The 11,563-nt window shown below is 67.9% G+C and overlaps 2 protein-coding genes across 2 annotated transcripts; both read left to right on the top strand.

Annotated features, from left to right (window-relative positions):
- The first annotated feature begins 1,057 nt into the window (after positions 1 to 1,057).
- NR4A1 (nuclear receptor subfamily 4 group A member 1) lies at positions 1,058 to 3,414 on the top strand. Its single transcript, XM_086478607.1, has 6 exons — positions 1,058 to 1,855; positions 2,117 to 2,246; positions 2,362 to 2,513; positions 2,590 to 2,792; positions 2,881 to 3,059; positions 3,158 to 3,414. The coding sequence occupies exons 1-6, from the start codon at positions 1,058 to 1,060 to the stop codon at positions 3,412 to 3,414; spliced, it is 1,719 nt and encodes a 572-aa protein (XP_086334733.1).
- A 2,462-nt stretch (positions 3,415 to 5,876) lies between these two features.
- ATG101 (autophagy related 101) lies at positions 5,877 to 8,275 on the top strand. Its single transcript, XM_086478663.1, has 3 exons — positions 5,877 to 5,893; positions 6,401 to 6,689; positions 7,624 to 8,275. The coding sequence occupies exons 1-3, from the start codon at positions 5,877 to 5,879 to the stop codon at positions 8,026 to 8,028; spliced, it is 711 nt and encodes a 236-aa protein (XP_086334789.1). The 3' UTR covers positions 8,029 to 8,275.
- Positions 8,276 to 11,563: the final 3,288 nt, after the last annotated feature.

Below are 11,563 nucleotides of genomic sequence, written 5' to 3'. Positions count from 1 at the left end.
CGGGGCCACGGGAAGGGTCGAGGCTTTGCATAGCCCGGCCGGCGATTTGCCGCCAGGATTTGCATGCCGGCGAGGAAAGCTGCTGCCGGCAGAGCCGGTGTGCCCCACTGCCGTGTCCCCAGCGTGGCCTCGTGTCCCCCAGCTGCGTGCAGGGAGCGGGAGGTCGATGCGGGGGTCACCGTCGCCTCTGAACCCACCGCCGCAGCCCGCCACAGCCCCGGCGGACGGACACAAAACCCACCGGGGGCACCGGGAGTGGGCTGGGGGCTGGTGCCACCCCATGGGTGCCAGCGCTGGACCCACGCTGAGTATTTTTAAACCCGGCTCCCTGCGTAGGTATCGGCTTTCTGGGTGCCGGTGAAAGCTGCCTGGACTTGGCCGGGGGAAGCCGGGGGCTGGCGGGTGAGCTGGCAGCGGTGCCGTGCCGGGGCTGCGGCGGCCGGGGGCCAGGCGCGGCGTGACCTTTAAAGGTCTGCGAGATGAATTACATTATCGTCTTGCTGCCGGGGTCACTCCTGGCTTGGCTTTCAGTTGGACCCGGGACTCCTGTTACGACGCCTTACGCGAGGCCAGATCCGTGCCGCAGTGCCGGGGTGCTGCAGGGTTCGGGGGGGGGGGGCGGGGGGCGGGGGTGGGCTCCTCTCCCCGCTGCCGCCGGTGGGTCTGCCTGCGTTTCCTTTTCCAAAAGGCTCCCGAATGGGTGGTGGAGGGACCCTCGAGCCTTGGTTCAGCCCCGGTTCTGGCTTCCCCCAGCCAGCCCCAAGGCTTGGGAATCCACCAGCCACATTCCTCCCTCCTTCCCTTTCGGCGGCTTTGCTAAGCCAGCGTTTTGGGGAATGTCCTTTGCGCCCATTGGCTGCGGCGTGACCTTTCCCGGCATGGCGGTGGCCACCGCTGGGCAGCCAGTGGCTCCGGGGGTCCGGCTCCGGTATGAGGGGGATGCCAGGGAAACCCTCGCTTCTCGCTTCGTCTCCATCCTTCACCCAGGCCGGGAGGCGCCGAGGGGGGACGGGCACGGCCACGGGGTCCCCGCTGACACCCCTCTCTCCCCGCAGAGATGCCCTGCATCCAGGCGCAGTACGGCACGGCGGGCACCGGCCCCTGCGAGCGCTGCCCGGCCGAACTGCTGAGCCCCGAGGGTGGCCGCTTCCCCATGGAGGTGGCCGGAGCGGACCTGGCAGCCGCCCCCGCCCTACCCAGCTTCAGCACCTTCATGGAGGGCTACGCCGGCGAGTTCGACGCCTTCCTCTACCAGCTGCCGGCCGGCGGCCAGCCCACCGCCGCCTTCAAGCTGGAGGACTTCCAGGTGTACGGCTGCTACCCCGGCACCTTCGGCGGGCAGCCCGATGAGACCCTCTCCTCCAGCGGCTCGGACTGTTACGGCAGCCCCTGCTCCATCCCCTCGCCCGCCACGCCGGGCTTCCAGCCACCCCAGGCTCCGGGCTGGGAGGGCTCCTTCGGGGCGTACTCGCCCCCGCCGAACTACGAGGGCGGGCGGCCCTGGGCCGAGCCGGCCAAGGGCGGTGGGTCGCAGCCCCCCTTCTTCACCCTCAGCCCCCCGGCGCCCAGCCCCAGCGGGACCCCCGGGACCCTGAAGGGGCAGCCAGGCCCCTTGCCCCGCCTGGACCCACGGCTGCTGGACACGGACACCTTCGCCCTGGCCCAGGGCTCCCCGGGGGGCTTCACCGGGCTGCCCCTGGCCCCCACCTCGCCGCTGCTGGAGGGGCCGGTGCTGGCCCCCACCAAGACGCGCAGCCCCGGGGCGGGCGAGGGCCGCTGCGCCGTCTGCGGGGACAACGCCTCCTGCCAGCACTACGGCGTGCGCACCTGCGAGGGCTGCAAGGGCTTCTTCAAGGTAAGGGGGACCCCCGCCCCCCCCACCGCTTCTGCCCCAACCCGCTGCTGGGATGTTCCCACAATGCTTTGCGGCAGCCAGAGGATGCTGCGGGTCACCCCGGGGGAAGGGGCAGGGCAGGGAGCGCGGCCCCGGGAGCCCTCCCCACGGACGCGGAGCCGGATGCCGGGCTGGAGCGGGAGGCAGGGGAGGACAGAAGGGCTTTTGTTCGGCGGCTCGGCGCCCCGGGTTGAGCTTGGGCCGCTCCTTCCCCGCCCGCAGCGCACGGTGCAGAAGAACGCCAAGTACATCTGCCTGGCCAACAAGGACTGCCCCGTGGACAAGCGGCGGAGGAACCGCTGCCAGTTCTGCCGCTTCCAGAAGTGCCTGGCCGTCGGCATGGTCAAAGAAGGTACCGGGGTCCCATCCTGGGGTTGGGGGTCCTAACAGGAGGAGGGGGGCCCTGCTCCGCAGCCCGCCTGGCTCTGCAGAGGACAGACACACTCATTGCATGTCCCTCACCGCAGTGGTCCGGACCGACAGCCTGAAGGGCCGGCGGGGCCGGCTGCCCTCCAAGCCCAAGCAGCCGCCGGACGCGTCCCCCGTCAGCCTCATCACCTCCCTGGTGCGGGCGCACATCGACTCCATCCCCAGCACCACCAAGCTCGACTACTCCAAGGTAGGGCCGGTACCACCCCGCACCCTCGCCGGGGCTGCAGCGGGGCCGGATCCTGACGCCGTCCCCCCCGCGGCAGTTCCAGGAGTCGGCGCCGTGCCAGTTCGAGAAGGAGGACTCGGTGGACGTGCAGCAGTTTTACGACCTGCTCACCGGCTCCATGGACGTCATCCGCAAGTGGGCTGAGAAGATCCAGGGCTTCACCGAGCTGCCCAAGGAGGACCAGGACCTGCTGCTGGAGTCGGCCTTCCTCGAGCTCTTCATCCTCCGCTTGGCGTACCGGTGAGCCCCGGCACGGCGCGGTGCCGCGGGGAACCCCGGGGCCATGCCGGATGGAGCAGGGGGGGGTGACGCGTGGTTGTGCCCGCAGCTCCAAGCCGGAGGAAGGGAAACTCATCTTCTGCAACGGGGTGGTGCTGCACCGCCTGCAGTGCGTGCGGGGCTTCGGCGAGTGGATCGACGCCATCCTCGAGTTCTCCCAGAGCCTGCACCGCATGAGCGTCGACGTCCCCTCCTTCTCCTGCCTCGCCGCCCTCGTCATCATCACAGGTGAGACCCCCACCCCCCCCAGTCCCTTTCCTGCCGCTCTCCCCTTCCCCACCCTGCGGCCATCCCCACGGCCTCACGCCTCGGTTTCCCCACCGTAGACCGCCACGGGCTGAAGGAGCCGAAGCGGGTGGAGGAGCTGCAGAACCGCATCGTGGGCTGCCTGAAGGACCACGTGGCGGCGGCGGGGGCCGAGCCGGGGCGCCCCGGCTGCCTCTCCAAACTGCTGGGCAAACTGCCGGAGCTGCGCAGCCTCTGCACCCAGGGCCTCCAGCGCATCTTCTACCTGAAGCTGGAGGACCTGGTGCCACCCCCGCCCATCGTCGACAAGATCTTCATGGACACGCTGCCCTTCTAGGCCCCTGGCGGTGGCGGGGGGGCTGCCGCCAGCCCCTGACACCCCCCCCCCCCCATGGGATGCCTGGGACCCCCCATGGGATGCCTGGATCACCCCCCAGGACTGCCTGGGTCCCCTCGGGGACACCCGGGTCCCCCACGTGCCTTCACGGCGCTGGGCACAGACGCACAGCAGCCCCAGTGCCTTCCCCACCCCCCCCCCCCCAGGGGGGGCATTGCCGACGCGGTGCTCCCCTGCTCCCCTGTAAAAATGCCCCCGTTGTAAATAGCGAGCAGCCGGGTTCTGTACAGAGCGGGGGGCGGGGAGGGGGCTCCGGCCCCCCCAACCTCGCCCCCCTCCCCTTTATATTTTTTCCTTTTTTTTTTTTTTTTTCTCCTCTTTTGGCCATTTTCTGTATATAAACTTGTACGTACACCGAGAGCCGCTGAAAGGGGCCGTTTCTCTCGTGCGTCGTGTCCCCCCACCCCGGGGCAATATCATCTATATTTAATCGTCGGTGATTTGGAGGGGGGGGGTGGCAGAGCGCCGGGGCTGGGGACAGCCGGGGGGCCGGAGCCGCACGTTGCCCACGCCGCTGCCCTTGAACCGTCACTCACCCCCGCGGCGGCGGCTGCCGCGGCCCCGCACCTGTCGCCTGCCTGATTTATCGTCCCCAAAATAACCGGGAAGCGTGACCGGGTCCCCCCCCGCGTCCCTGGGGACGTGGCCGTTGGCAGGGCCAGCCCCAGCGAGGGGGGGTTGGGGACACGACAGCGTTTGGGGGATAACAGCGTTTGAGGTCCCAGTTGGGGTTTCAGGGGGCTGGGGGCAAGATGGGGGTCAAGGTGAGTTGGGGGGATGGGTCGGGCTGGTGTGGCCCCCTGGTTTGTCCCCTTCCTCCTGCTGGGGACAGCCCGGCCACGGAGCAAATGTTACTGGGGACACCAAGGGCCGGTGCCGAACAAGGGCCACATTGAGGCGCTGGGCTGGGGGGGACACACAACAAGGGCCCCTCTGTGTCCCCTCCCTCCGCCACCCGCCCCCGCCACGGGGAAAGCGCTGACGCACGGTGGGGCCGTGGCCGGGGCGGTCGGTCTGCGGGTGCTGGGGAGCCTCGTGCAGCGGGGACAGGGGGGCACGGGGTGGGCTACTGGCGTGGCACGGCCCGGCACGGCTCTGCTCCGGCCGTGGGGCAGGAGTGGCCATGCCATGGGGTGGGAATGGCCACGCTGTGCCATGCCGCAGCTCAGCAGCTGCCTGGCCCAACGTCCCCCACGGCGCCGACCCACACCCCAAAGCTGCCGGGCAGGGCAGCCCCCATCACCCCAAGGCCACCGGCTGGGTCAGAGCAGGGTGGCAGGTCCGTGTTCCCTCCCCATGGCACAGGGCTGGCCTCTGCCCACCTTGTCCCCATCCCCGTCCCTGTCCCCATCTCTTTGGCAGGAGCTGACGGGGACAATGGTGCCAGCAGGGCCAGGTAAAAATAGCCCAGCGGCCGGCTCCGGCCATGCTGGTTGCCCTGGGGCTGCACAGCACAGACACATGTGTCACGGCGTGTGCCCAGCCCTCCGCCCGGTGACAACACCACAGCCACAGCCCTCCCTGCTGTTGACACCAGGACACGTGTCCCCACAGCGACGTGGGTGGCCTGATGCCAGTGTGCCAAGTCCCCATGTCCCTGTGTCCCCCATGGCCACCCATCCCCCATCCCTGTGTCCCCCATGGCCACCTATCCCCCGTCCCCGTGTCTCCCGTGTCCCTCTGTCCCCCATGTCCATCCATCCCCCGCGTCCCCCATGTCCCTGTGTCCCTATCTCCAGTATCCCATGTCCCCATATCCTCATGCCCCTCTGTCCCTTGTGTTTATAGTCCCCATGTCCCCCCTTTCCTTATGTCTCCACATCCCCCGTGCCCCTGCGGTCCCATGTCCCTGTGTCCCTGCTTTCCCCATGTCCCCATATTGGTGGCCCCCGTGTCCCTGCGGCCCCATGGCCCATGCCCCGTGTCCCCATGTACATCCCCGTGTTCTCTCCTTGACCCCTGTTGCCGTGTGTCCCGCCCGTCCTGGGCCATGGCACTGCGGGGGGTCACCAGGGGTCACCAGGGGGCAGGGGACCCCCAGCCCCGCTTGCAGTACGGCCGAGGAGCCTCCAGACCAGGGGGGCGCTGTGCGCTCGGGCGCTCCCCCAGGAAGTGGGTCGCTCTGCGCTGAGGGAGGCCCAGCTCTGTGGCGCACCTTCCCGGAACGAACCAAGCGGGCAGCGGCGCGGGGGGCAGCAGCTGGGGAACGGGGGCAGCGATTCCGCCCCTGGAGGCCGCACCGCGGCTGGAAACGACATCGATGAGCACAAAGAGAACGGAAAGAGAGGTGAATTGAGGAAACACGGCTGCTGCGGCGGGAGGTGCCGCTACTTCGGTAGATGATGTGTCCCTACCCCACCTACGTAGATGGACTGCCCCACTTCCCTCCTCCCGGCGGTCAGATGGTCGGGCCCGGGCGGTGAGTGCGGGCCGGGCCGGCGGCGCTGGGGGGGCCGGGACCCCGGGAGAGGGTGAGGGGGGCCGGGGGTGAGGGGGTGAGGAGGGCCGGGACCCCGGGAGAGGGTGAGGGGGGCCGGGGGTGAGGGGGTGAGGAGGGCCGGGACCCCGGGAGAGGGTGAGGGGGGCCGGGGGTGAGGGGTACTGGAGGCCCGGGAGACGGTGAAGGGGGCTGGGGTCCCTGGGTGAGGGAGGCTGGGGACCGAGGGGGCCGAGGCTCTCGAGGCTGAGGGGGGCCTCGGTCTCTCCGGGGGAGAGCGGTGTGTGGAGAGACCCGGACCGGGACCCCTGGGCCCCTGCGGGGTCGGGGGGGGGCCCATACCGGGACATCTGGGTCCATGTGGGGTGGGGAGGCACGAACTGGGACACCAGGGTCTGCAGGGGGTGGGTAGAGGGGGGTTGGTAGAGGGGCTGTTACCCAAGCCGGGGCACCACTGGCCACCTCCCCAACACCCTCCTTCCTCCGCAGGACCTACTGTCGCGCTCCCCTCGGAGCCGCCCCCGCCATGAACTGCCGCGCGGAGGTGCTGGAGGTGTCGGTGGAGGGTCGGCAGGTGGAGGAGGCCATGCTGGCCGTGCTCCACACCGTCCTGCTGCACCGCAGCACCGGCAAGTTCCACTACAAGAAGGAGGGCACCTACTCCATCGGCACCGTGGGCACCCAGGACGTGGACTGCGACTTCATCGACTTCGCCTACGTCCGCGTCTCCTCTGAGGAGCTCGACCGGGCCCTCCGCAAGGCTGTCGGGGAGTTCAAGGTAAGGGGAGCCCCGTGGGGTTCGAGGTGAGGGAGCCCCGTGGGGTTCGAGGTGAGGGAGCCCCGTGGGGAGCTGGTGTTGCCAATCTGCAGTGGTCAGAAAAACTCCTTCACACACAGTTAGATCAGGAGCGACGTCCTTTATTAACGATGCGCACCGGGGACGTGGGATCCTTCCCAAAGGTGTCCGCCTGCACGTTGCAATCCACAAGTGTTTATATATTAAATTCATGCATATTTCGTTTATACAATGCATATTTAATTTCATCCTCTCAACGATTGGTTCTTCCTTCCTCGCTTCTGATGCAAATCACCACGCAGCCTCTGTCGTAGTCTTGTATTGTTCCCTTGTGAGTAGGGGGTATAATTTGGGTAGGTGGTCCGTGAGTCAGAGGTCTCGACCACTCCTTGAATTGACCGTGTTTGGTCAAGGAGCATGTCCTTGGCTCGTAGGCTCTTGGCTCGTACCTGCTTTGGTCACGATTCAAAGATTACACACAATGGGCACCATCATAAATCCTGTCCAGCAGACATCTGGGACTACAACACATTATCCTTGTTTCCAACCACTAACAGATCGTGGGTTGATGAATACCTCAGGTCTGGAATTTTAGAGAGGCACGCTAGCAGCAGTGGCAATACAGGTTTTATTTTATATTGAATCATTTATTCCATTTGAGACTGATCTACCTGAAATTACCACTAGTCACCCTTACTAATATCTACTAAGCAGAATTCTTGATGTTCAAATCAAGATGGGAGAAGTAAGGGGGTTTCTAAGCAGTATCCTAAAATCCTAAATCTGGTGATTTCTGCAACACCGGCGGGGCCAAAAGTGGGAGCTCAAAACCCTGCGGGCTGTGCTGTGCCCTCGCCCCTGAGGGTCGGGTCGGTCCCCGGCTCGCCCTGAGCGGGGCCCCGTGCTCTCTCGGCAGGACGCCTTGCGCGGCTCGGGCAGCGACGGGATGGGGCAGATCTCCCTGGAGTTCTACCAGAAGAAGAAGTCCCGCTGGCCCTTCTCGGACGAGTGCATCCCCTGGGAGCTGTGGACCATCAAGGTGAACGTGGTGAACCTGGCGAACGAGCAGGAGCGGCAGATCTGCCGGGAGAAGGTGGGCGAGAAGCTCTGCGAGAAGATCATCAACATCGTGGAGGTGATGAACCGCCACGAGTACCTGCCCAAGATGCCCACCCAGTCGGAGGTGGACAACGTCTTCGACACCAGCCTGAAGGACGTGCAGCCCTACCTGTACAAGATCTCCTACCAGATCACGGACTCCCTGGGCACCTCGGTCACCACCACCATGCGCCGCCTCATCAAGGACACGCTGGCTTTGTAGGAGCAGGTGCCGCCGAGGCAGGTTCACCCCGACGTGGTGGCACCTCTCCGCCACGGCTCCCGGCTCTTTGGGGCAGCGTCTCCGCTTGGATCCCTCCTCTCCACCTCCCAAAAAAATCCTTTGCGAGGAGCTGGACTCATCTTGGCCCTTCACTGGGGGGTGCCGCTGGTTTGGTTTGCACCGCGGGGCGCTCGCCTGCCTTGGAGAACCAGCTCGGCGGCTCCAGGTTGGCTGAGGGGGGGCGAGGCCTTGGGGCAGGAGCTGCTGGGCGGCCCGGCTGGCGGCGGCACCGGGCTCGTGGCCCGGCAGAGCGGTGCTGGGGGTCAGCACGGGCCGGGGGGTGACGTCCAAATCCCTGACGGCCCTGCCGGCGGCCGCTCTCTGCCCTCGCTCGGCTTCCCCTGCGGGGCCCGGGGACGAGCTCGCTGCCTCCTTTTGGGGCAAAAATAAAGTTTTTTCTCCTTTCACGTGGAGTCCTGTCACGGCGTGGCCGTGGGACGGGAGGGAAACGGGTGCCAGCGCTGAGCTGGGGGACCCCAGCGTGTCCCCGTGCCGTGGGGCTCGCTGGCCGCAGTGGGGAGCGGCAGGGATGGGGGGGGGCTCTGATGCCCCCGGGCTGGGTCAGTGCTGCCCACCCCCCACAGTGATACCCCGAGTGGGGCAGCGCCCCCCCCGGGGAGGGGACGGGATGCTCCCCCTTCCGTGCAGGCCTCCGCGCCCCGCCACCGCACCGCGGTGGGGGGCAAAGCTGCTTCCCCACCCCCCCGGGGGGGGGGGCATCTGCTGGGCACCAGCCTCTCAGCAGAGCGAGGGGGGCCGCGGGGGCGGCTAAGACGGTCCCTGACATCACTTAAACCCTCCCCGGCGGCCACCACCCTGCACTCCGCTCCCAGGAGGAAGAAGAAGAGGAGGAGGAGGAGGAGGAGGAGGAGATGAACGCCACGCTGGTGCAGGCCAGTGCCCGGGGGACCGCGGGGGTGGCCGAGGCCGCCCAAATCGCCGTCGTGCTGGTGCTCTGCCTCGCCGTCGCCTTCGCCATCTTCTTCCTCGGCTGCAACCTGCTGCTGCAGGCCGAGGGCCTGGCGGCCGCCCCGGCACAGGGCGAGCAGCGGCCGCCCCCCGGGGCCGAGGGGGCCGCCGAGGGGGCGTAGGGACCGGCCCGAGCCCAGCGGACGGACAGACGGAAGGATGGACGGACGGACGGACGGACAGCAGCGTCTTTGCCTGCAGCATCTTCGACGGCGCTTGGGGACCGAGCGGGACGGCGTCGGGGGGCTGCGGTGGCCCCGGCGTGTACAGATGGATTAAAAGGCAACGGGGCCAGCGGAGGTGCTGGGGGGGGGGTCCTGGGGCCGGGGCTGGATGCGGCCATGGGCGCGGCAGCACTGGTAATCCCCCCCGAGAGGATTAGGGGAAACTTTTTATTCCCTGTTTCAGGCCTAATCCCTGGGCTGGTGGGGCAGGCGCCGCTCGGGGAGGGAGCCCGGGCACCTGCCCTGCTGTGGGGGGCTGCATCCTGCCCCACGGCTGCTGGGGGGGGGGGGGGGGGTGTCTCTGGGGCAGCACCCTGCCCCTCCCAGCCCGCCAGCAGAGGTGCCAGGGCCGCATCCTGCCTCCCCAACCCCTTTCTGCCCTTCTAGGGCCGCAGCCCCCCTCCTCCCGGCCCTTTAGACCCTCGCAGGGGGTCCCACGGCCCCGTCCTGCCCTGCCGTGCCCCCTCTGCTCTGCCCCGGGGATGCTCAGGCCTCATCCTGCCCCTCCGTCCCCCTTTTCCTTTGCTCCTGGGGCTGCATCCTGCCCCTCTGCCCCCCCCCCCTGCACCACCTCCCACCCCAGCCCTAAGCTGCTCCCAATCCCCCCACCCCAGCAGCTGCCGGCAGTGGGGTGAACTGGGGCTGCCCCACCCTGGAGCTGGTGAAGGGGCTTCCCCTCACGCCCCCCCCCACCCCGCCCCCAAAGGAAGTCCCCCCCTCCCTTAATCCCCCAGCTTTAATAACACCACCGCAAAGCCCTGCTTAAGGGTCTGCTCCCCGCAGATGGATGCCCCCCGCCCCTGCCCCAGGGACCCCTGGCATGGGGGGGCTCCCCAGAAACCTGGGTCCCCCCTGGGCCTCCCCCCCAGCCCCCCCAAAGCAGGCAGCGGTCGTGTAAAAGACTCCATATATTTCACATGTACAAAAAGTCACTGGGGAGGTGTCCGGGGGGGGGGGGGGTGGGGTGGGGGGCACCATCCTGCCACCCCTCCCCTGCCCCGGCCTGGCTTTGGTCCCTTTTTTTTTTTGGCAATTAGTGTTCACATCAGTGGTCAAAGTGACGAGCGCGGGGAGGGGGGGGCCCTCCCTGCCCCCCCTGCCCCCCCTGTGATCCCCACAGCAGGATGGGGGCTCTGGGGCGGTGACACCCCCCCGCCCCCCATGGGGATGAGGGGACCCCGATGAGGAGGGGGCACCCCCTGGGTCAGCCACCAGCGCTGAGCCCCCACTGCAGCCGGAGGCAGGATTGGGGCGCTGCTGTGGGCAGGTGGGGGGGGAGGGTCCGGGCCATGAGTGTGTCCCCCCCCCGGTGTGGGGCAGGGGGGGGATGGGGACACCACCTGCGAGCCCAGGCGAGGACGGTGGCACGGGCTGTCCCTGCGGGGTGCTGGGGGGCAGGACGGAGACCTCCCCTCGGACCTGCGGGGCAGAGCGGGGTGAGGGGGGGGGACACTGAGGCAGCCCAGCCCCCACCGCCCAACCCCCTGCCCGGGGCTGGCCCGGGGGTCCTTACCCTCGCTCGGCTACAGGCGGATCCACCTGCGGGCTGTGGGACAGAAGGGACGGGGTCAGGGGGCGCCTGGCCTGGGGGATGGTCCTGGGTGACCCCCCCCGGGGCCGAGGCAGCTTGGGGCCAGTCCTCCAGGCACTGGGCTGGGACCCAATATTGCGCTGGGACCCAGTATTGCACTGGGACGCTGCACTGGGTTCCAGTATTGCACCAGGACCCTGTGATGGGACCCAGTATCGCACTGGGACCCTGCACTACGTTCCAGTATTGCACTGGGACCCGTTTTTGCCCTGGGACCCCATGCTGGGAGCCAGTATTGCACTGGGACCCCCACACTGCAGCAAAGACCCCCATGCTGGAAACCCAGTCTTGCACCAGGACCCTCACTGGGACCCAGCCTTGCACCGGGATCCTGTGCTGGGACTCAGCCTGCAGCGGACTCTGAGGTGGGATCCAGTATTGCACTGGGATCCAGTATTGCACTGGGACCCCGTGCAGCAAAGCCCCCCCATGCTGGAAACGCAGCCTTGCACCGGGATCTTGTGCCAAGATCTCCTTTGCACCGGGATCCTGTGCCGGGACCCAGCCTTGCGCCAGGATCTGGTGCTGGGATCCTGTGCCAGGACCGCGTACTGGGTCCCAGCATTGCACTGGGGATCCTGTGCTGGGTCCCAGCATTGCACTGGGGATCCTGTGCCAGGATCCTGTGCCAGGACCCAGCCTTGCACCAGGATCTGGTACTGGGATCCTGTGCCAGGACTGCGTACTGGGT

This window comes from Leptosomus discolor, chromosome 27, assembly GCF_034619465.1.
Source record: "Leptosomus discolor isolate bLepDis1 chromosome 27, bLepDis1.hap2, whole genome shotgun sequence".
Lineage (NCBI taxonomy): Eukaryota > Metazoa > Chordata > Aves > Leptosomiformes > Leptosomidae > Leptosomus > Leptosomus discolor.
Note: the sequence above shows the minus strand (reverse complement) of the source record. Positions and strands in the feature narration are given on the sequence as shown.